The following is a 25,798-nucleotide window of genomic DNA, read 5'->3' on the forward strand; positions in this document are numbered from 1 at the left end:
TTAACTGTAGGTTGTAATTTGAAAAACCTGGATCTTGATAGCTGCACTCTTTCTGAGATTCTCAGGCTTCATATCCTAGCATCAGGTGCAGATGTAACATCAGCAAATGCTAAATATCGCTACCAGAAGCGAGGAGGATTTGATACTACAGATGATGCTTGCATGGAGCTAAGATTGAGTAATCCTGGATTGTTGAAGAAACTCTCATGTACCTCAGTATATGATTTATCATCAGGTAATAGAGCCAAACCAGTTTCTTATGCTCTGTGACAAATGTTCTCAAATTACTGAAAACTTAATTTAAAAATTTGCAGGAGTATTTTGAAGGATTATCATATTCAGTAACCTTTTAGTTGTGAGGATACTATGCTGAAATTTACAGCAAATATTAATACGAGGGCAATTTGGAAATAAACCTCGGTTTGGTTATCAATGACAGACATTCGCAGATACATAACTTTTATTATACACATTAGAAAACTACAACATTACATATAATGTAAAAAAGTGGAAAGGGGCACATAACTAGGGCAGAATATCAGCAAATAGCCCAAGCCTGCAAAGATGAAGTGAGGAAAGCTAAGGCTCAAAACGAACCAAGGCTTGCAACAAAAGTCTTAACAAGAAAAAAGCTTCTTTCAACATGTAAAAAACAAGAAAACAGTTATGGAAATGATTGGTCCATTAGTGGGAGAAAGTGGCAAGAAGGGGACAAGCAACAGGAAGAAAGCAGAACTACTTAACTCGTTTTTTGTATCTGTCTTTACACAGGGATAGAACAGTCCAACCTATCAAAAATAGTACCATAAAAAAACAGATTAGAAACACAAGTTAAGATAGGCAAGAAAATGGTAAGTGAGCACCTGTCCACCCTAGATGAGTTCTAATCACCAGGACCAGACGGATTACACCCCAAGGTTCTGAAGGAACTGGCAGATGTGATCTCAAAACCACTGAACTATATTTTTCAAAGATCCTGGAGCACTGGGGAACTACCAGAGGAATGGAAAAGAGCTGATGTAGCTCCTATCTTCAAAAAGGGGAAAATGGATCCAGAAAACTACAGACCTATCAGCCTGACCTCAGTACCTGGGAAGATTCTGGAAAAGATAAGCAACAAATCAGCGAACACCTAGAGGCAAACAAAAAGCCAACATGGGTTTGTCAAAAACAGATCATGCCAAACAAATCTTATTGCATTCTTTGACCAGGTGACAATATTAGTGGACCAGAGGAATGCTGTGAATATACCGTAATTTACTTGGACTTCAATAAGGCATTTGATAAAGTAGTCCACAACCTACCACTTGATAAATAGAAAAATGTGGGTTAGACAGCATCACCACCAGATGGATTCGTAGCTGGCTGACCGGCCGTACTCAGCGTGTGGTCCTCAATGGAACTGCATTTACATGGAGGAAAGTGTGTAGTGGGGTACCCTAGGGCTCTGTTCTGGGACCAGTGCTCTTCTTCATCGATGATTTGGATGAGGGGATAGATGGGGAACTCATCAAATTTGCAGACACCAAGCTGGCAGGAATAGCCAACACTCCAAAAGATAGGCTTAAGATACAGGAGGATCTTGACAGACGTGAACACTGGGCGCTATCTTAACAAAATGAAATTGAATGGTGAAAAAAGTAAGGTTCTACATTTAGGCAAGAAAAACCAAATCCATAGGTATAGTATAGGTGGTACCTTACTCAATAGTAACTGTGAGAGGGATCTCGGAATCCTAGTGGACAATCACTTAAATATGAGCCAGCAATGTGCTGCAGCTGCCAAAAAGCCTACACAGTGCTACACTACATTAACAGAGGGAGAGAATCAAGATCATGTGAAGTATTAATACCACTTTGCAATGCCTTAGTAAGACCACACTTGGAATACTGCATCCAGTTTTGGTCACCACGATGTAACAAAGATGTCGAGACTCTAGAAAGAGTACAGAGAAGAGCAACAAAGATGATTAGGGGACTGGAGGTTAAAACATAAGGAACAGTTGCTGGAATTGGGTATGTCTAGTTTAATGAAGAGAAGGACGGGGGACATGACAGCAGTGTTCCAATATCTCAGGGGTTGCCACAAAGAAGAGGGAGTCAAGCTATTCTCCAAAGCACCTGAAGGCAAGACAAGAAGCAACGGATGGAAACTAACCAAAGAGAGAAGCAACCTAAAACTAAGGAGAAATTTCCTGACAGTTAGAACAATTAATCAGTGGAACAACCTGCCTCCAGAACTGGTGAATGCTCCAACACTGGAAGTTTTTAAGAAGAGACTGGACAGCCATTTGTCTGAAATGGTATAGGATTTCCTGCCTGAGCAGGGGGTTGGACTAGATGACCTCAAAGGTCCCTTCCAATTTTATTATTATTTGACATAATTGCTATTCAAATTGAGGCACTTGTCATAACATCTTACAAGGTTTGAAATTCCTTAGTAGTCGCTCGGCACCAAATCTGATCAAAAACATCTGAACGGAACTGCTTCAAAAGTTCTTGGGTGCATCTAGTGGTGTGTGGGGAGCATTATCGTGAACCAACACCACACCGGAAGTGCTGCCATAGAAAATCCCGCCAAATGTGAAGATGACAAAGGAGTACTAGTAAAGTTTATGGAATGTGGTTCGACCATCAATTCAGACGTCTACTGTGAAACGTTAGGCTTAGACAAGCCATCCATCACAAGCGTCGGGCATGCTGACTTCTGGTGTGGTGTTGGTTCACGATAATGCTTGCCCACACACCACTAGACGCACCCAAGAACTTCTGAAGCAGTTCCTTTCAGATGTTTTGGATCACCCCCCACTCCAGATTTGGCTCTGAGCGACTACTACTAAGGAATTTCAAACCTCGTAGTAAGACGTTATGGCAAGTGCCTCAATTTGAATGGTGATTATATCAAAAATTATATCAAAAAGTAATGTTGTAGTTTTCTAATGTGTAGAATAAAAGTTCTGTACCTACAATTAAGCTGACTTTGTAATAATGCCGCTTGGGGTGTGTGTGAAAGCCCTAATAAGCAGGCATATACATAGAATGAAGGCTACTGCTAAGCTTGTAAGCCGCCCTGAGTCTTTGGAGAAGGGCGGGATATAAATGGAATTAAAATAAAAAAATAAATAAAATAAAAGTGTCTGTCATTGATAACCAAACGGAGGTTTATTTCCGAATTGCCCTCATATATGTGGCTTTATAAGAATTTGGCATGTTTATAACTATTGTTCAGGATTATGGTTTTAACTTTATGGAGGTTGTTCCAGTACTTAAAATCTTAAATGTCTGATCAAAGGAATTATTTTATACTCTATAAATATTTGGATGTCCCTAGTAGGATTTTGAGGTGTGTTTATTTTGTTTAAAAGTTTGGCACCTTTTCCAAAAGTACCTTTGAATGTCCCTTCAGTTTTCTGTCTAGTGTGTTGCATGAGTTTTTTTGGATTTTATTTATACACATACATGAATGGATAGATAAATTTAAACAGTACATTGGAGTTATTAATAATGTGTCTGGATAGGACTAATCCATGAAATATAATAATCATCTGTACCATACATTCCTTTTTTTGTATGCAGACACTGTCTATATGGTTTGGTGAGGTAAATATTTCTATGTTCAAATGTGAAACCTAATTTTTTAATGAGGCCAACTGACAATGAAACATCTTTTTACATATATATTTATCAGCGGAAAAAATGAGGATTCTTCATGCTCTTTGTGGGAAACTTCTAACTCTTGTTTCTACTCGAGACTTCATTGAAGACTCTGTTGATATATTACGACAAACAAAACAAGAATTCAGAGAATTAAAAGCAGAACAGCATCGCAGAGAAAGAGGAGCTGCAGCAGCAAAGTGAGTTCAAACATGACCAAGAGAAAGCAAAATTGTAACTCTAGAAAGCAATTTTTCTGCAAAACGTTGACAGGGTAGCCTATGGTAATTATAATAATCTTTATAATAATTTATAGTTTGGTTTAGAAAAGCATTTAATGCTAAGGTTAGTTTGCTTTCCTTTATTTCAGACAGTTTGTAATAACGTAGTCAATATGTTTAATATAAAATTTAGTTTAGTGATATTCCTAGAGATTTCAGCATGTGCAAATTGCATTTAAGAATGCAGAGTATATTGGTATTTCTGATGTTCCACGCTAGGCAAATGTGCTCAGATGAAATAACTGAAAATAATGCATGTTGAGTAGTAAATTGGTATGTTAAGTAATAAATTAATTATGCTATGTAACTTCAGAATCCGCAGAAGAAAAGAAGAAAGATTGAAAGGGCTGGAACAAAAGATGAAAGAGAAACACGAGAAACTGAAAGAAGTAGAGAAAAATCCTGCAATTGAACTGTCTATTAGGTATCGTTGTTACTTAAGGTTCATATGCCACTATGCTACTGCTTTAACTGAATGCTTAGATATGCTTCTCTTAATCTATACCAGTGGTTCCCAGATTTTCCACATCAGGCCCTTGTTTATTTTTTTTAGAAAATGTCATACCTGCTCATTTCTTATTTAAATAAATTTCCCTTTTAACAAAACATACAAAAAATAAAGCTCTAAATTTTAAACCTTGGTAGACCTTTTTAATTAAAAAAAATAGGCACCATTTTTATTTTTTCTTATACGGGTAATCCTCGACTTACAGCCATTCATTTACTGACTGTTCAAATTTTCAGTAGTACTGAAAAAAGTGACTTACAGTAGGACTGTTTTTCACACTTACAACTGTTGCAGCATTCCCCACAATCACATGATCCAACATTTGGACGCTTGGCAACTGGGGTTCATATTTATGACAGTTGCATTGTCCTGGGGTCATGTGATCACCTTTTGAGATCTTCTGACAAGCAAGGTTCATGGGGAAGGTGGATTCACTTAACCATGTTACTAACTTAACAACAGCAGTGATTCACTTAACACCTGTGGCAAGAAAGGTTGTAAAATGGAGCAAAAGTCATTTAACTGTCTCACTTAGCAACAGAAATTTTGGGCTTAATTGTGGTCGTAACTCGAGGATTGCCTGTAACAAAATTTAATAAAGACATTCAACCTAAAATAACAAAAATAATTAAACTTAATGTGAAGAATATTTTCTTCTTAATCAGTTGGAAAATTCTAGGTTTAAAATATCTATGTGCACAACATAAATTATTTTAACATCTAATTTCTTTGTTTCATTTTTTTGTTAAAAATATTTTTACGAGGTATATGGAAGAAAAAGAGACTACTGTTTTTCCAACCTTTGGGTAAACCAGAAAATCAGAAAACCAGAAAATTTTTCATATTAGCTTTCTCATTCAAATTACGTTTAAACATATCTAGTGCTGAATCAAACAACACTGCATGGATTGTGTACTAATTTATGAATAGAAATGCCTGAAGATTTATCTGAAATTAACAGATAAATTCACCTTTGTTGCAGTACTGGTGAAGCACAATTTTGTTCTTTATACCCTTTATATATCTTGTTCGAATTATGGTACTATAATTGCATTAAAATCACAAAAACTCAGCTTTCATTGCTTGACATATGAGATCATTGTGACATTTCATTGAATTTCCAAAATGTAAAATTTCTAACAATTTTTTTTGCTATTGTTACTTAGTACCATCACAGTTGCTTTCAGCAAGTTTCAAAGAAGTTGCTCCTGCACTATATGCCTTCTTAGCTATATGTTATAACAGTTCCTAAGAAGGTTCTGGTACTTTGGCTGATAAAAGGCTGCAGCAGAATGGATGCCATGTATTTCAGTTTCTGAACTTCAGAACTCCTTGGGCTTGTCTTTCAAGTACTCTGTTGTACTCTATTGTAAATGTGTCATTCAAGACAGTATGAACTCACAGCACTCTTGTTAAGAATTGAGTGGCATAGGCACATTTGAATAGGCAATTGACAGTGAAGCCATATATAATAGAGTATTGATTGTATTTTCTTAATTGTGGCCATCTGGTGTTATTAAAATATATACATGTTAAATTTATAAATAAATGTAATAATTAAATTAAAAATAAATTTAACAGATGCAAGCAAGTTGTTTTACAGGAACTGGTATTGACGCTCACTATTGTTATTTACACAATCTTACACATTCTTACTCCATTGCAAGTCAAAACAATCCTGATCATTCCCAAATTGTCGTAAGTGTGCCTGAAATATTGACAATGTTCTACCACTTTCTACAACAAACTATAATTTTCTTTTTAAAAGCATTACATTCTCATGCTTCCCCCAACTGGAATTTCTTTGTATTTATACACCCCAGGGGATCCTGAGGCCTGGTTTGGGAATCCTTGAGCTACATAGGATTAGTATAAATTTAGCTTTCCAATTACTTTCAAGTCCTTTTCAAATTACTTCAATCATACTGTATCTATTCAAAGAAAGATGCACCATGACAGTTATTTTAGTATATCATCAAACTATAGGTGGAACATTCTTTAGTCATTGTGCTGTTGGTTTGAGCTCCGAGCTTTGCAATTTGGTTGCAAATGTTTCATCACCATTCAATGAGACATTGTCAGTGCACTTTAAATTGTGCTCGCCTGTCAGAACACTGGCCTTTAAATACCTTTTTATGTGATGCAAATCTGTATGAATGTTATTTGTTCGGATATTTCTGAGTCATGGTCTGATTTCGGGCTGTTTGGATGGCTGTTGCTGGGCTGCAGTCTTTGGTGTTAAGTACCCTCCATGTGATGCAAATTAGCATTCGTGTTGTTTGGGTGCTTCTCAGTCATAGTCTGGTTTCGGATTGTTTGATTGACTGGCTGTCATTACTGAGACATCCGATCACTTGTGAAGGGTAATGATTTCACATAAAAAGCGTTTGAAAGGCCAGTGTCCTGACAGATGAGCACAATTCAAAGCGCACTGACGATGACTCCTTGAATGGTGATGAAGCGTTTGCAACCATATTGCCAAGCTCGGAGCTCAAACCAACAGCCCAACTACCACCTGAGCTACTAATATTCAAATACATTTCATTCTTTAGTCATTGCAAAACTTCCTTTCCTTAGAAATCTATTCCTAGGGGATAGCCGCACCTTTCTCATCTTGTGATACACACATAGATGGCACAATCAAATGTTTTATGATATTTACCTTTCTTTGAACCTGTCCATTTTTCTGTCTACAGTGTCAGTGATGAAGATCGAGAAGAGCTCGATACAAGTACAGACAGCAAGGGGGTTGAAACAAAGGAGCAAGAAGTAGGTGCCATGACAGATGAAGAAGATAACCCATCGCCAAATAACAAAAAAGGTATTTGTTAAACTTTAATTTATATTGACTCAAACTTAATTTCTAAGGTTGTGGTTGGAATGAAAGAATACAATTGGAACTTCAGCATTGCTTCCTTTTCCACCAAGTTAAAGTCAGCTTGGTTTATTTATATGAATCAGTTATGTTGATCAACTTTGATATTTAAAGCTACTCACCACTTTGTTTCATTACTTTTTGATGGTGTTGTGGTGTTTGGCGGTTTTAAACTTTATGTAAAATATGCATACTGTTGAATAATTTTATATAATAGACTATATTCTTGTTTTTATACTTTTATACTTCTACTGTGTCATCACTTTTCTTTCCTCTGATTATTATCTGATTTATTTCATCTGAAATTGTACGACTCATATAATTGCATTGATTTCTAAGGCAAGACAATATACAATATTAGGAAAAAAGTAAAGTTGTATATTTCACTGCAATTGGTAGTTCAATTAAAAAGAAAGTATGTTATTCTTTGTGTACAACCATGGTGATTCAATTAATGACTGCTGTAAAAATTATTGTAAAATTGGATGTGATTCAGCTTGTGATCACAATGAAAATTCTGGTCCCAGTTGTAGTAGTAAATTGAGGACTACCTGTAAAAGGACTTACCTTTTATTTGTACACTGCCCAGAGTTCCTCTGTGAGGGAGATGGTCAGTTTAATCAATCAATCAATCAATCTACTAATCAGTCTTAGCTCAGAGCCACTTTGCAGAAAAAACTCTTCATATAAAATACCTTTACCAGCTGCCTCCAAAACAAATTTTTGTTGTTCTGAAATAGAATATTGGAAATAAATTATATAAAGATCCTCAGGGCTCTGTACATGTTGTTGTTGTTACTTGCAAAGTCATGTCCGACCCATCGTGACCCCATGGACAATGTTCCTCCAGGCCTTCCTATCCTCTACCATCTTCTGGAGTCCATTTAAGCTCACGCCTACTGCTTCAGTGACTCCATCCAGCCACCTCATTCTCTGTCGTCCCCTTCTTCTATTGCCCTCAACCTTTCCCAGCATTAGGCTCTTCTCCAGTGAGTCCTTCCTTCTCATTAGGTGGCCAAAGTATTTGAGTTTTAGCTTCAGGATCTGGCCTTCTAAAGAGCAGTCAGGGTTGATCTCCTCTAGGACTGACCGGTTTGATCGCCTTGCAGTCCAAGGGACTCGCAGGAGTCTTCTCCAGCACCACAGTTCAAAGGCCTCAATTCTTTGGCACTCAGCCTTTCTTATGGTCCAACTTTCACAGCCATACATGGCAACTGGGAAGACCATAGCCTTGGCTATACGCACTTTTGTTGGCAGGGTGATGTCTCTGCTTTTTAGTGTGCTGTCTAGATTTGCCATGGCTCTGTACATAAATTTGTCCATCTGCAGAATAAGTATCTGAAAACAAATGGAATGGGATGACATTTTATTTAGTGAAGAGCTGGCAGAAAAAATACCTGGTTTGAAAATGGGCTGGCTCCAGCCCGGAGCTGCAGAGAAATAGAAGTTTCCCCAGTGTGGCTTCATGGGAGAAGCCAATGGGCTTTTCAGTATGTTATTGATTTCTCCAGTCTAACTCCATCGTTCTTTCTTTCTTTGTCATGTAACCCAGAACTGAGTTGTAATCAAAGGATTGGAGAGAATGTCAGTACCATTCTCTATACTTTCTCTGCCTCATTCAAACAATCAGCACTATACTAAAAGGAATATTATAAATTTAGAATTTAAGTTGGATATTTTGCAGGAAATGTTTGCTTTTTTTATAATCTGTAAAAAAATACAAATGATTTTTAATTAAGCTGCCTGTCCTGTGCTCATATCTGTAACTTTTGTTGTCAACTGTTTCTAGGGCAAGGAGGACAGAATGGCTTTAAAGATTTTACAAGACAAGAAGGGACTACTGATGATAAGTGTGAACTGCTCACTGCAGAAGAGGAGGCAGCTTTAAAACAGGAGCAACAAAATAAAGAAAAGGAACTCATAGAAAAGATTCATAAAGCTACAGTCTGCACCAATATTTCTCCTTTGGGCCGTGACCGCTTATATCGACGCTATTGGCTTTTTTCATCTGTTCCAGGACTATTTGTGGAAGAAGACTATTCTGGTCTTACAGAAGACATGCTGTTGCCTCGGCCATCTTCATTTCATAATAATGTACAGGCTCATATTTCAGAAAAATCTCAGATAGTCATTAAAACTGGAGAGTCTTTGACAACAGAATCTACCTCCAATATGTGCCAAGATTTGGATACTAGTGCTATTGTAAATGTATCACAACCAATACAGAAGCCAAATAGGTGGTGCTTTTACAGTTCTCAGGGACAGTTTGACCAACTCCTAGAAGCGCTCAATTCCCGAGGATATAGGGAAAGTGCCTTGAAGGAAGTTCTTTTACAGGAAAAATCCAGAATATGTGAACAATTTAGTAGTTTTCCTATTGAAAAATTCTATATTTCAGGTAAACTTCCTAGATGTTTATGTTTGAAGGCTTTCTGGTTATTTAGTTTATATCATGTCGAATTTCTTCTTATTGATACAATTGAGATAATTTGAGTTTAAATGAATCATAGTTTGTTAATAGTCAGTATGGTTCATGAATTTTGCAATCTCTTCCTTTAACCAAATATAAAAAAATCTTACCAGGACTATATAAAACATTCTATACTTTACAAAGATTTTGCTATATATTAGATTTTGTTTATATTTCACTAGGGCCAAGAGCTCTAGATAGATAATATCCAACTAAAATCTTATAAAATATCCATCTGAACAGAAATGTAACAGTAATAATATAAAAATAACAGATATCAAAAACCATCTTAAGTTGTGACTCTCAACCTTCAAACGGTCTCTTAAAGAGCCAGTTCTTTGTTGCTGTGAAGAAAGTGTGGGCACTTTACTCAATTCAGTGAACAGTGTATTTCAGTGGGATACAGCAGCGTTGTTATTGCAAAATATTGTTACAATATTATTAATACAGAATAATTAAATGATTTTTTCACAGTAATATTAAAAGATTTATGGTCGAGTATGAAGGCATTCTATATAATCTCTTAATGTTACAGAAAAAACACAGAATGAAGCCAAGCCACAGTTTGGACGTGGAAAAATACAAAATGGCTATGATATAGTCCAAAACTCTGCAGAAAAGCAACTTGAATTAAGGCTTAGAGACTTTCTCTTAGACATTGAAGATAGAATTTTCCAAGGAACATTGGGCTCCATTAAGGTATTTGACTCCTTAATTTTTATGAAGAATGGTATCTTATCAAATTGCTGGACTCTTTCAAAGCACTACTTTTATTTGCTTGAAAATGCAAATGCAATTTAAAATAAGGTTTTTCTGTATGACAGATACCTGAGTAAATATAATTATACTTACAGGTAATGGACAGATGCAGTTGGAGAGCAGCCTTAGAAAATGGGCAGTATGAACTACTAAATGAAGAAAATAAAGAAAATGGTGTAATAAAATCTGTTAATGAAAATGTGGAAGAGATGGAAATAGATAATCAAATAAGAATTCTTGCAAAAGACAGGTAATAGCTGTTGTCTAGATATTTTATTTTTTAATTAATATTTGAATGGATAAATTGCATTTCATCTCTAGCCACCCTTTTCATTAAAGGATATAATCTTGCAATCTTAGAAAATATTGACAATCAGTCAGTATTCTCTTTGGATTTTTTAAAATAGAGTTTGTGCACATAATAGAGAAAGACTAAAACACATTGGGAAAAAATATTTTGTTAAATTGCACAATATTGATTTGTCAATTTTTGTACAATATCAAGCTTAGTATATACATTTTATGAAACTGCAATTCTTAACTTAATAAGCAACATCAAAAAGGAATTAAAAGAGATGTGCAAAGGCACCACTAGATAGAAGAGGACAGAGAATTCAATAAGCCAAGATTGTATAAATGATTTTTGTATGTGGTAAGAGGTCTGAGGGAAAGGAGGAAAAGGGTAGCCTTCCATTTACCATTTTTTAAAAAAGAACAAATTCTGCTTTTGATAATAAAAGTGAACCCCCATCTAAACTTAAAAGACATTGAGAAACGCGCACACACACACACACACCATTTAAGCTTGACTATTTTTAGGAGAAATTATCTTGCCTGCCGCTATTTCTCCTTTCTTTGATTTGCTTAAAAACAAAAAAGCTATAGTTCAATAGCATACTTCAAATATTTTTTGCAGACGTTCTCAAGTTAAATCATTGGAAATTCCAGATAAGATTCTTGTCTTAAATACTGGAGAGCAAAATCACCAAACATTAAGATATTGGCCAGTGATATGACTTAATATAAGATAGCTTTTGTAGCTGATAATGACATGATGCTATGTCATTCACTAATCACATTTCGAATACAGTAAATACGGTGAAGGGGTGGATCTTTTTTTACAAGTATGATTTTTGTATATATGAGCAAACATTTAACATAACCCTAGTAATGATTGTGTGAAGCATGCTAATGAGTCCTTGATGCATTCTGAACTTCTATGTTTTTTTGCAAACGTTTTGTTACCCAACTAGGTAACCTGTTCAGTGCTAAAAGGGAGTTAGGTTTGCTCTCTATATACAGTTGCTTATTGTTTCAGACTTGGTGGGTGGGGTATTGTTTTCTCCTTAGTAGTTCTTTGATTAGGTCATTGTTTACTGCTTGTTTGTCTGAGTTGGTGGTTCCTTGATTTGAGTATTGTTTGCAGCTTGATTGTCTGGTGTTAATCCTGGTGTTATTCCTTGCTTATCTGGGTACTGATTGCTGGCAAGAAGGTGTTCTAGTCTTTGTGTTTCCTTTTTATCTTTTTATTGTCTCTTATGAATAGTGTGTAAATGATGTTTATGTGCCTGTTCATGGCTGATTTCTCTTAAGTGCCAAGCTTCTAAGAATTCCGTGGCACTTTTTGGATTTAGCTTGGTCTAGGATGCTCACAGTGTCCAATTGAAATTATGGTTAAATCTGTCCATATGTTGGTCAGTGGTCATTATAATTAATTTGTTAACTAAGCTATACAATTATCTGTAGAGACATAAGACTAAACAATTTTCTGAAACTTTCATAATTAAAGAGAAATTATGAACTTTTAACAGCATTAAAAATGCTTGTGCTATAATCTTGATATTACTGAGATTTGTACATAGCACAGTATTGCATTTGATGGCATATTAGACATCACAAGGTTATACGTTTTCAGAATTTTCCCTTTTGAGAAAGGGAATGTAGTTTTAAGTAGTTACTTTTAATTACTTTATAAACATCATCTGAACCAGAGAATATAAATATGGCTTTAAAGTTTTTATGTCTATTAATTCATCAGAGTCTGTATGAAATGGGTAGTTTATAAATGTGATAAATGAATTTCACAGTTGTATTCTGTTCAAACAAGATTTTTGAAGTTGATTTATGTCTAAATGCTTCTTAATAAAGTATTGCAATGTTATAAATTATACTCAGCAGAATGCAAATTCATGAATTCTTATCCTGATCATTCTTATTCACTGGGTCTTGCCATATAGATGAGGTGAAGGGGGGCAGAGGTTGCAGGCAGTATTTCTTTGTTGCTGTCCCATAGTGTAGAATTATGGTTCTCCTTGCAATTACTTTGGCACTCTCATTGTTGAGGGCCTAGAAACGGTTAAAGGCAGGTGTTCCACAGGGCCTCTGGGGAATGAATAATCACTATCATGCTTACTGTTTTATAGTTATTTGTGCTTTTCATGGTCTTTATGTTTTTATATTGATTTTATATTATAACCTATCAGGATTATTTTTGTTGAACTTGGCAATAAACACAGTAAATAAATAGCAGATACAATAAATACATGATTTTAAGTTATTGACCAACTTTAAACTTTATTTTAGATTGATAGGATTAAAACTTGAATCTCGAAGTACTACTTCAACTAATACGAGTACTCCACAGCCTATGAATAATACTGTACATTATTTGGCATTGGCATTGCTTCAGATACAGCAAGGAATTGAACGCAAATTTCTCAAAGCCCCACTTGGTAAGTGTCTACTTCTGGAACTCTGTTGATTTATGAAGGAAAAAGTAATTTGGATCAAACAGATCCGTTAACAAACTGCATAGCAGATGTATTGGGAAGTAAGTACCGTATATACTTGAGTATAAGCCAAATTTTTCAGCCCACTTTTTGGGCTGAAAAATTCCACTTCGGCTTATACTCCAGTCAACAAAAAAACTTACCGAGGACTTGTGCGCGGCCGAGGCTTTGGTGCTACTTTCAGAGCCTTCTCCGCTAATCAGCTGTCTGCCCATCAGCTGTCCATAGGGATGCTGCAAAGCTCTCCTTCTCTAGGCCTTGGACTCCCTCCTGGCTGAAGAGTAGATGAACCAAGCCAGCAAGGAGACAAAATGTTTCTGCAGCTGTTTTTCCTCTGAAGTTTTTTTTTTTTTTAAAGTAATCTCCGAAGGTTATGCCAGAAAATGGAGGACGCTGGGTCTTTGCAAGCTTTAGCTGTCCGCCTGGCTGCCTGAAGGCCGCCCTTTTCAGGCAGTCTGACAGACAGCTAAAACTTGCAAAGACCCAGCGTCCTCCATTTTCTGGCACAACTTTTAGGTCTTTGCAAGCTTTAGCTGTCCGCCTGGCTGCCTGAAGGCCGCCCTTTTCAGGCAGTCTGACAGACAGCTAAAACTTGCAAAGACCCAGCGTCCTCCATTTTCTGGCACAACTTTTAGGGATTTATTATTATTATTCCTACTACTACTATTACTACTACTACTACTTCAGGAGTAAAAAGTTGCAGAAAAAAATTCTCTCCTTACTAGCTTAGTTCCTCTACTCTTCCATCTGGAGCCAAGGTAAGATTTTAAAAAGGGATATTGGTTGGAAGGCAGAGGGAGAGTTTAGTTTTAGCATCTAAAAAAAGGGGGGGGGGGAAATCAGCGAGTACATCCCAACCAGCTTTTTATGTTTTTGTTATTGAAGAAATATGGGGGAGGGGGAGGGGTTCTGGGGTGGGTTGGGGAGGGGATAATATTGTAACTTCAATAAAAATTTTCAATAAAAAAAAAGAAATATGGCTTTCTGGGGGAAGGTGGGGAGGGCGTTAAGGAAGGAAAGGGTTTTTGGAAGCTCGTCCTGAAGCTGCCTTTTGTGCAAGGGGCCTTTTCTCAAAGCCTAGAGAGGCAGCTTTGTTGCCTCCCCGTAGACAGCTGATGGGCGAACACCAAAAGCTCCAAAAGGCTAGGGAACTAGTCCCAGAACAAAACGGAGACCTGCCTGGCGGCAGAGGCTTGCAGAGCGCGGATCCAGCCTCCGAGGCATGCAGAACGGCGGATCGGCTTATACTCGAGTCAACAACTTTTCCCAGTTTTTGGGGGTGAAATTGGGGGTCTCGGCTTATACTCGAGTCGGCTTATACTCAAGTATATACGGTAAGTTGGAGTTTAAAATTGTCATTGTATTTTAGAGACAAGTGACTGAACATGTGTGGAAAGGTCATTTGTGAAATTAGCAAAAAGGGAACTCCAAGCAAGCTTTACTTCTGTACTTTTCATCCTAGGTCCACAGAAATAGATTTACAGAGATTCTTCAGAAAAACTGGTGAAATAGATTATCTTAAAAGGGATTTGAAAACCCCATAATAAATAGGAACAATAATGAAGCACACTTGAAGCTTGTTGTTCAATTTCTAAGTCATGACACCATGGACCATAGCATGCCAGGCTTCCCTGTCCTCACTGTCTCCCAGAGTTTGCCCAAATTCATATTCATTGTGTTGATGACACTATATAATCATTCCACCTTCTCCTTTTGCCTTCAGTCTTTCAATTTGTAGCATCTTCTCATAATTGCTAATCAGAAACAAAAGTAAAAATACTTTCCTCTTGACTTAAAATAAATTACTCAGTTTAATATAACCATCACATATGAGGATAGGCTAGATAATCTACTAGGAAATACTGTGCTCTATATAGAATTCTCAGTTGCTACTTGTGGACTTCAACTCCCAGAATTTCCCAACAATTCCCTCAGCAACAACTATACATGGCCGATTAACTCTATATCCTCCTTTCACAAGCACAAATATATTTTATATGGTGTTTGATTGTCTTCTAGCAAAATGATGGAAATTTGTTCAAATTAACCCAAACCCTTCTCTCCAGAGGGTTAATGAGGCTAATGTGCTGCAGAATGTCTATATCTTGTCCCAATAATAATAATAATAATAATAATAATAATAATAATAATAATAATAATAATAATATAATGCTCAGGCATCAAAAGTCTGTTTTTTGTTTTTAAAGAAGATCATTATCCCCTCCTGTCACCCAATTAATTGCTGCTATGGCATTATGGAACCTCATTATAACAGCAAATTCTAGGACAGATCTATAAGCCAAACAAAGGCCCTCCAGACTAACTTTCTAGAAGGATCGAAAGTTATTCTGAAAATTTAGGGAATCAAGGCTACTGAAAAGAATAGTAACATTAGCCTGTAATTGTATGTCTTGTGTCTGCTAATACAGTTTCTAAGTCTCTATAGTTTGAGAAATTTTAAAAAAGAAGATATTCACTGGACATTGAAAAATACTTGAAATAATGTGGAATTGAACTCCTTAATTTGTTCCATTTTCAGGTGTCCCAAAGATGCTTTTTTAAAAGGCAACTGGACTTGCTTTTTTTTTGCTTGAAGACATTTCACTTCTCATCCAAGAAGCTTCTTGGATGAGAAGCGAAACATCTTCAAGAACAAATAAAGAAAGTCCAGTTGCCTTCTGAAAAAGTACCTTTTGAACAACCATGACATGGATGACTGAGAATCTCCATAGACATTTCCAATTTCAGGAAAAAAAATACACTGTAACATGGGATGTACTCATGATCATAATCCTGTCAAAAAGGATGAATGGATTGTGTGAGTATTCTGACCATGCTAAGATCAGAAAATTCATTTTATTGCCTCACTTTGTAAGATTTTGTAAGCCTCACTTTGTGAGACTGAGCAAAGTGTAGCACCCGGCTTTAAAATGTTGAATATTGAATGATAGAAATGCAAGACATGCACTCTCAACATGAACAATTTGTTTTAATTTTTTGTTCTGATATAAGTTTGTATACAGAGGCAAAACATGATATACCCAATGGAGTACTGAAAATGTTTGTAAAACTGCAAAATTCACAATAATTTTGATAATAAACATTGCTATAGTGAAAGACAAAGTCAATCTTTAGGCACACTCTTTTATTTCCCATTTCTCCTCCCTACCTCAATGGTCCTGGTTCCTATAGCAATGGAATCGTATTTTTGGAAAAATAGGCTATGCTAGTGAAAAGTTCTCTTCTATTTCCAAATAAATTTGAAATAACTAGGTGATGCAGAAGAAAATAAAAGAGACCAAAAAGGTGATAAAAGGAGGAAGACAGAAGAAGATCAGAATAAATATGGTAAACCATAGATTTTCTTCCATTTAAAAACATGCTCAAAATTATAATCTGTATATGAAATATTGCTTTCTACAAAGTGCATGGCAGTTATCCAGCTTTCTAACTAAAGCAATGGGACAAACTGGAATTGCCTTCTTCAAAAACAAATATGTCTGGTATTAATAGGGTAAAAGTTCTGTTAGACACAGCTGTTTGATGACCTAACAAGAACATGATTATTTCAAAGAAGTGAGATTATATCCAAAGGAAATGGCAGCTTTTCTTTTCTTTTTCTGGGCAGCTTCAATTTGGTCACTATCCTTTAATCTGTCATTAATTTGGGGCATTAATACAGATTTGTGATGCCGCTAGACCAGTTATATTTTGTTTGACCTTATTGTAGCCACAGAGTACATTTAAAATAATTTCTAGAAGAATGATCCTTTTATTTTTTTATCTTTCAACAAACTGGCATTTGAAATCATATTGCCCCTCTCATTGATTAGTTTTTCATATGTAAAAAACTTACGTGCAGATGAATTATTTATGTAATTCTTTTGACATTACAAGTAAGAAAAGAGACATTGTAGTTTAAATAGTAACTGGTAATCTTTGAAGGTGAATTTGATTATGTGCAGATGAATTAATATTCTGAATTGTAGGGAGTAAGCAGGTATATCACCAATGATCTCCTGCTATAGATGAATTATTGGAGAAAAAACTAGTACAATATGTGTGTTTATTTAGAACAATGAGAATATTTTTAGTCTGTTCTACTGAAGAGAACTATTGCAATCAAAAGCCACTGGAGTAAATTTACAAATTTTTATTACACCAGATAACTTGCTATGTCCACCTAATTATTCTAAGCCAGCCATCCAGTATACACGTTCATAATATTGTAGGGGTTATTTATATTACATTTTTTAATTTTATAGATTATTTTAAAAATAGTTTCTTTGAATAACAGCTTCTGTGAAAATTAAAGCTGAAGTAGGATCACAGAGAAACTACTAACAGTATGCTGCTTATAATCTATACCAGTGATGGCGAACCTTTTAGAGACCGAGTGCCCAAACTGCAACCCAAAACCCACTTATATATCATTGGGTGCCGGGTGGGTGTGGCCCATTGGGTGGGCCTGGCTGCGGTGGTAACAGCAGACTGGGTGGGACTAAAAAGTCCAATCAATCAATTCTAACTTTGGGAGATGTTTTTTTCCCCCGTGAGAAGTTGAAATTGATTGATTGAACATTTTTTTTTGCACACGGAGGCGGAGGTCTAAAGCGAAAAGGTTTTATAAAACCCAACTGAAGGCCTACGACTGGGGTGACGGTGCGCGTGCCCACAGAGAGGGCTCTGCGTGCTACCGGTTCACCACCACGGATCTATACTTATCCTCTATTGTCTAATCATAAACCAATTTCTCATTTATATGATGATTTTTTCCTACCTATCATCAAGTTTAGCTTTTGATGTTTTCTAAAACTTTTTTGAATACCAAATGTTTGTATCTATTAAATGACTCCATTTAGTTCATTTAACACTTTGAAAAAAGAGTCTATATTAAGATTTACAAAAATGAATATTCTACTTTTAAACAAGGTTGATTATTCTGCATATTTTGTGCTATGCAAGTAGTATTAGAACACAGATGTTTCACTCCACAATAAATAGGATAATAGCATATTATTTGTTTTCTTTATTTGAAGATGGCAGTGATGGTGGCCGCTCACACAAAACCATCTTGGATCGCTGGCGAGAATCACTTCTTTCTTCTGCTAGCCTCTCTCAGGTCTTTCTTCATCTCTCAACACTGGAGCGAAGCGTAATCTGGTCTAAGTCTATTTTAAATACTCGGTGCAAAATGTGTAGAAAGAAAGGAGATGCTGAAAGCATGGTGCTTTGTGATGGCTGTGATCGAGGCTATCATATCTACTGTATAAGACCAAAGCTTAAGGTAATTTGAAGTATTTGCTTTGAAAGTTATTTCTGATCTTAAGTAGCAGAAAACATTTCAGTAATACATTCTGGCTCTCTTCGAGGCTGTTCCTGATGGAGACTGGTTTTGTCCGGAATGTCGACCTAAGCAGCGCTCTACGCGACTTTCATCCAGGCAGAGAACTTCTGTGGAAAGTGATGAAGAGGCTATAGAACAAATTGAAGAAGAAGATGAAACTAGTTATGAGGAAATTGAGCAAAGTGAAGATGATTATGAAGAGGAAGAAGAGGATGAGAATATTGATCATTCTGATTCTCAAGAAGATGAAAAAAGGTAAATCCAAAACTAAGTTAGAGATGTGCAGAAGCTGCATACAGACTTCCAGTATTCTCTAGTTTTCTTTCTAGGGATACAAATCTTGAGACTTGGAGACATAAGCAAGAGAGCACATGTGTATATTAGTTTCACAGAGTGACTACAAACAACCACATGACAAAGTAATAACAATGGTCCATTGGGATATCTGCAAGAAATATCATTTGCCTGCAAGCAAGAACTGGTGGGATCATACAATAGACAAATGAAAAATGAAGATGATAAAGTGCTCTGGGATTTTAGAATTCAAGCAAACAAGCCCCTGCCACATAACAGATTTAACAGTTGTCAATAAGAAAGACAAAAAAGTCTGGAAAGTGGATGTGGAGACAGCAGAACTGGAGAAAATTGCATTATACTTGAATAGAGTAGCTACTCATTTATCTGTTCATAGGTTTGGCCTTTGTTTCATTGTTTAGCCAGAGAGATGGACTACTCCTGATTGCACATTCTTCTAGATCTAGAGTTGTGACTGAAGATCTGGTAGTAGTTTACTGTTCTCTAACTGATAGTATTAATATGCCAGAGACAGCTTGTAATTCATCCATATTCTAGAAAACACCAATTTAAAGTATTCCATTTTACTGCACTTCAGGCTGTTTCATGTAGATTTGTTTAGAATTTCCAGTTAATAAAAAAAGTTGAGACTGATTGGAACTTTTAACTAGAAAAATATCTTGCTAGATTTTAAACTTTTTCATTGACAATTGTTTATCATATTTAAACTCTTGTATTAATTGAGACCAGGTTATGTAAAGAAATACTAATATCCATTTTGGAATGTCCTTGTACTAACATTACCATCTTTGAAAACCCTCATTTGTGCACTTTGGAATCAGAAGTGATAACATCGCTGATGATTCTAGAATGCAATTTCTACACTGCAGGGTCCTGTTTGTATGTACACTTAAGAAATCTGACTGAATGTATCTTACTTTTTCCATTTAGTGCTGAATCCACAAGTTTAAAGAATAAAACAGAATAAAAATATTTGTGTCACAAACATTTATAATTCTCTAACTTCTTACAGCTTATCCAAATTGGGGAAGCCTCAAGTAAAACTTAATTTAAGAACAAGAGCCCCAAAGCTTGCTAGTAATCAGCTGAGTACTGGAAGATACAACTCTCGCAGTCAGCAGAATACACCTAAGCAAAATGACTCTTCATATAAAGCTCTTGGAAAGAACAATAGAAAAACAAAATCTGCTCCTCCATCAGTCACAAAAACATTACGACTTAACAGTCGTATTACTCGCCATAATCAAGAAATGCTGAAGGCAGATGCATTTATAGAGTTGACCAGCCATCGAAGACAACGTAGAGGAACAAAGACAACAGACTCTACTCCAGAGAGTAGTTCTTCTGGTTCCCTTGGCTTCAGAATTATTGATGAGATGAATTTAAGGAAAGAGAAAAGCTCTCCAATTTCAGTGGAAAAAAAATCACAAGATACAGACCCCCCCAAAAGGGGTAGGAAACGTCAGTCTACAGGTACATCAAATCTTTAAAATAAAATTGACTGCCAGAATAAATTCAGCTCATTTATTGTCACTTGGTTGTTTAGTGAAGTAGTCCAATGCTGCTTTCCATTATTAAGAACAGAGGGCAGTTAATCGGTGAATTTGCAACCATAAAATTATATATGGCAATACTATGGAATGCTTTCTTAGTTTGATTTGGGGTACCTTGAATAGAAGGAGAATTCTTAACTGAATTGTTTCAATTGAGATTATTTTTTTATGCTTATTGATTAGCCAGCCTCATTCAACATAATATATTGAAAGCAAACAAATCAGGATCAGAAAATGCTTGGAATAGCAATTACAGTTGAAAATGCCTAAATAAAACATTGTAAATTGGTGACATGAGTTTCTCTCAGGGTGGACAATTGATAATACTTATATGATGATATTGTGATTTGCTACAGACATCTTTGTTGGAAGAGTGAGCTGTGTTTGAATCAACTTTTGTGAATTTAACAAACAGCTTGAATTGAAATGAGTTAGCACAAGTGCCAGTACAACTATCTGTTTCCTGAACCATGTTTTTCTTCATACAATGGAACGAGCCAGGCTCAGAACAGTTTATTTCTACTTATTGCAATATGGAATTATAAAAAGCATTTATTCTTTCTTGTATTCCAATTTTGGTAATATGGAACCTAGTTGTGTAAATAGGCATGGGAGATTAATTGGTAAATGAAGTCTCTTAATTCACCTTATTTGGCTGAAACACTTGGGATTGAGTTATATCTGCCATTGTGGAAGCAAGTAATAAATGAAAACTATACAATTATCCTTAGTATACTCATTTAGTAACCATGCATTCAGCAACTGTTCTAAGTTACAACAGTGCTAAATGTGGGATTTTATGATCCTTATAATTAGGCTTTCAATGTTCCTGTGATCATATTATAATTTGGGCACTTGAGAACCAACTCACAATTATGACAGCGCAGTGTTCCATGGCCATGTGATTACCATTTTCAACCTTCACTACTGGCTTTTGACAAGCAAAGTCAATTGGGAAACCAATAGGAGGTTGCAAATAAGTGATCACAGAAATGGTTGCACACAGAATTCATCTAACAATGACAACTGGAATTGCTGCAACTGCTGTTATAAGCCAATCATGTGATGTTACATTTAATTATTGCATTGCTTAGTGACAGGGTTGCCATTCCTAATTACCATCATTAAAGAAAGACTACCTGTAGTCCAAAGACCTGAACAAGTTATAAGGGTGGATATATTGTTTTTTTCTACTTTTGTCTTTTTTTGATATTCATGTGTGATCCTATTATTCCAGAACCTTCTCAAGTGCCACTGAATCGGAGGACCTCAGGGCGTCAGGGTGGAGTACATGAATTATCTGCTTTTGAGCAGCTTGTTGTAGAACTGGTGCGACATGATGACAGTTGGCCTTTTATGAAATTGGTTTCCAAAATACAGGTAAATATCATCAAGAGAGTAAAAGAATGGAATTGGAATTGGGCTGGTCACATAGCAAGAAGAACCAGTGGCAGGTGGACCAAGGCAGTCATAGAATGGATCCCACTTGATAAAAAGCGTCCACGAAAGAGACCTAAAACAAGATGGATCGACGACATCAGCACGTCAGCTCAGGATTTATATAGGTTGGAAACATGCAGAAGAGGCCTTCATCCTTCAGTGGATAGACAGTGGCTAAAGTGATGGAGGAGGAGGAAGAGGAAGAAGAAGAAGAATTTCAGAGTACTAAAATAATTAACTTGAATATATATTGGAAATAATCACAAGGAGGAAAAATGACTAAATGTTAATGAAATCTGAGCTTCATAAATAAGTTATATGGGGAAGGAAATTGCAAACAAATAAAAATAATAAAAATAGGCCTCGCACAGACAAATTTAAACCTTGTAAATTTCTTGACTAACATACTAATGTAACAAATTCAAGTTATAGAAATATTCAAATTACACTTTAGAATCCTCTCCTTCATTGAGGCTTGACAATGCAATTACCTTTGTAAATAGATGGCAGTGTTGTGATAGGAAGTAGAGTACGCATCATTATAAAAATAAAATTGGTGCTTCTCCGAGAACTTAACTGTAATGGACCAGAAATTATTATGTGAAATAATGATCCGTAATGTTTCTTTAAACAAGACAGCTATTGAAGAGAGAGAGAAAATAGAAGTTACAATAAATAAAGTTTCAGCAGAGGGCAGTGTGTATGTGACTTGTTCAGGCTCAGAAACTAAATGGTGTTAAGACAGCTTGTATTTGGTGGGAATAGAGAATACCAGGGCAGTAAAGTAGATTGGAAAGTTTAAAAATCTCTTCCAGACAAAGGCAATAGCAAACCACTTCCATATTCTTTCCAGGGAACCCTACATGAAAGTATCAAAGAAGTCAAAAGTTAAATTTGAAGGAAATTTCACTTTTAAGTATCACTACATATGCTAATTGAAAAATAACCAATTTGCTGTTAGATTATACAATCAGTAATAGGCTAGCTTTGATGGATTGTATGGATGTAGAACTAATTAATGTGTAGTGTTTTTAAAATCAGCTAAATAATATTGCTCACCCTCATCAAAATGGTTAGCTGAATTCAGTGGATTTAAAAAGACAAAGTGTTCTTTAAGACCCCCTGGAGTATTACATACCTTGGCCTTGAGATGGTCTTGGTTGGTTGACCACTCCTGGGGAGGGTAATACTGATGTTGAATTGCCTTCATTTGCACATGATCAGCCAGACAGTGGAGTTGTGGTGTCCAAATTTATTAGAAATATTTTTGTAACTTTTTTCAGCCTGGTGAGCATGAACCACTATTTTTCAGAGGTCATCAGGAATCTTCTTTGTTCAATCCATGATACACTGCCATGTATCTGTGTTGAGATTAGATCTTAATAGTGAATTCCCAGGATTCTGTTCTTTAGGCAGGATCTCACACTCAAACCTGGTTGTCATCTCATTGAAACACCTGATTAATTTCCCCTTCAATTGATAATCCTAGAGATTCACATATTTTTGCTACATAGAAATATGTAGTTTTGAGTCCTTTTCCTCAGTGAATAATGAACAAATACAATGTTTTAGATTCATTTGCTTAATTGGGTTCTCTCTGTGTAGTTTTAGGATCTGTGGAGAAGAGATGTTTTAAATCATATTTAGGCAGAAATATTAAAAATTCAAATGCGTTCACAAACTTTGTGTTTAAGCACTGTTTAATTAAGCACTGCTATAATTCTCTTCCTCACAATCTGAAAACTAATTTATGTCAAATATATTTATATGGATTTCATTCTTCATACCAAAGAAGCAGGACCAATTGCTTGGAAGCAAAGGACTTGCCTAGGATTGAAGAAAGAATAGTTTTGTTTGGTATGAAATTATCGTTTTTTTTATATTTTACAACGTACAGGTACCAGACTACTACGATATAATCAAAAAGCCCATCGCTTTAAACATAATCCGTGAAAAAGTGAACAAATGTGAATACAAAGTAGCCTGTAAGTAATGTTGACTAAATAATTTAACAATGTTTAAAACAATATAATTTAAATAATTAGAAGCTTTTGGATAATGAATATAGAAAATAACACTGGAATAGGTCTAGGGTTCTGCAGTGCTTCAGATTCAAAAGGAAATGTTTGTTTTGAAGTGTACAGTTACTCTTTACACCAGCAGTCCTTTAAGCAGCTGCATTTTTTCCTTGGATCATGGGAGGCCGGAGTATATTTTCCCTTTTGAATCAGAAACACGGCATTCCCTTGGGACATACCTATCTAAACACAATTAACATTTAAATAACATATTAGAATGCATCGTCTCTCTGTCATATTTATGCTGTCTTATTCTGAGAGAAAGATTGTGATCTCCCCTTACAACTGTGAGGTTCTTTGCACTGGGAGAACTGCTGGCAATAAGAATGGTATTCAGGTTTAAAAAAACAGGTCTCTGGTCCTTAATCACTATATTGGATTAGCTCTCACAGAAGCAACTGCAATTTCACAGATAAATTCTTTGTTTAGAAATCATTGCTTTTAGGACTATAAAGGCATTTTATTTTTCCTTGCAGCGGAATTCATCGAGGATGTTGAGCTGATGTTTTCAAACTGCTTTGAATATAATGCTCGTAATACAAGCGAAGCAAAAGCTGGAACAAGACTTCAAGCATTTTTTCATGTTCAGGCTCAAAAACTTGGACTTTCAATTGTATCAGGTTACATGAACCATGTTGCTCCAGCCACCAAAAAGTCACGCATCTAACTTCTTTTTATATCTTAATAAGAACTTCTTAGGACTTAAATTAGAAGAAGCCTTTATATTTTCATAGAAAATGAAACACTTAAATCATGCAGCCATTGAAAGCAATAACATCTGTCACACCTTGGAAGTGTGGCCTGCACTATATTCTCAATTTATTAAGCACTCAGGAAAATGTAGGAAAGGTTCACTTTTCCACAGTTTTGTTCAGTGTCTAATAATTTTGATATGTATTGAATACAGTACTAATTTATAATAGCTTTGGTATTTTAAAGACCATTTTTGTCCAAATGCTTTTTTCCAGCACCAGCTATTCTCATATTGTTTAGAGAACAATATTTTCTTTTGTAGACTGTGGCATAGTTTTGTAAGGATTCTACCTTGGCTATAATCATAATTTCCAATACGTACAGTAGAACAAGTGAAATATATGAAGTCATTGCATACCAGTTTTTGACACTACGTGAATGAGTACAATTTTATATATTTTAAATTACTGTGCCAGTGCTGTTTGGAAAAAGTAAACCTGACTTTATTAAGTAGATATTTATTTAGCTTACAGATGATTTGTGTATTTGTTTTTTATTTATAAAATATTTACTTTGCAAATTAAAAAAACCCCTTAACTTTGTTTTCATTGTGTTTTGTTTATACTTTTAATAATTGACCTCTTTTTATATGGGAGTTCTTCCAGCAAAACAGTAACTTACCAAACTGTATATTCAATTGTACAATTTTGATGTAAAAACAAAATAAAAAAATCAAGTATTGTGTACTAGTGAACAACTCCCTTTGTGGAAACTAACTTCTGTGGGTAGATTTGTTCGCAGTTAGCTTCAGGTAAGTGGTATGTCATAGTAAATAGTTTAACAGCAGATGATTGCAAATCATCAGACTACCCCAGTACTATTCTGCATACTACAGGTCATGCTTTTTCACATGCAGTGTCAAAACAGCTGGCTAATTATTTTTCTGAAAGTTTGTCAGTTCAGTAAATATTGTTCCAATGATTTTTTAAATGTCCAGTAATTTACAAAAGTCAGAATTAAACTTATTGATCTACTTA

The 25,798-nt window shown here is 35.6% G+C and overlaps 1 protein-coding gene across 5 annotated transcripts in view; it reads left to right on the forward strand.

The window, feature by feature from the left end:
- The window catches only part of BAZ1A (bromodomain adjacent to zinc finger domain 1A), a 52,914-nt gene extending 27,116 nt beyond the window's left edge, over positions 1-25,798 (forward strand). For 4 of the 5 annotated variants that reach the window (XM_081332144.1, XM_081332143.1, XM_081332146.1 and 1 more), the window contains 15 exons: positions 11-235; positions 3,688-3,853; positions 4,248-4,358; positions 7,139-7,263; positions 9,107-9,715; positions 10,323-10,486; positions 10,642-10,796; positions 13,130-13,278; positions 16,609-16,683; positions 18,375-18,622; positions 18,708-18,937; positions 20,010-20,470; positions 21,788-21,930; positions 23,888-23,975; positions 24,545-25,798. In XM_081332144.1, the coding sequence (XP_081188270.1) occupies positions 11-235; positions 3,688-3,853; positions 4,248-4,358; positions 7,139-7,263; positions 9,107-9,715; positions 10,323-10,486; positions 10,642-10,796; positions 13,130-13,278; positions 16,609-16,683; positions 18,375-18,622; positions 18,708-18,937; positions 20,010-20,470; positions 21,788-21,930; positions 23,888-23,975; positions 24,545-24,735 (3,140 nt within the window). In that variant the 3' untranslated portion in view covers positions 24,736-25,798. The remainder of the gene's footprint in view (positions 1-10; positions 236-3,687; positions 3,854-4,247; positions 4,359-7,138; positions 7,264-9,106; positions 9,716-10,322; positions 10,487-10,641; positions 10,797-13,129; positions 13,279-16,608; positions 16,684-18,374; positions 18,623-18,707; positions 18,938-20,009; positions 20,471-21,787; positions 21,931-23,887; positions 23,976-24,544) is intronic. The other variant, XM_081332145.1, reaches the window with a different exon arrangement.

This window comes from Vipera berus (genome assembly GCF_964194415.1).
Source record: "Vipera berus genome assembly, chromosome: 1".
NCBI classification, from domain to species: domain Eukaryota; kingdom Metazoa; phylum Chordata; class Lepidosauria; order Squamata; family Viperidae; genus Vipera; species Vipera berus.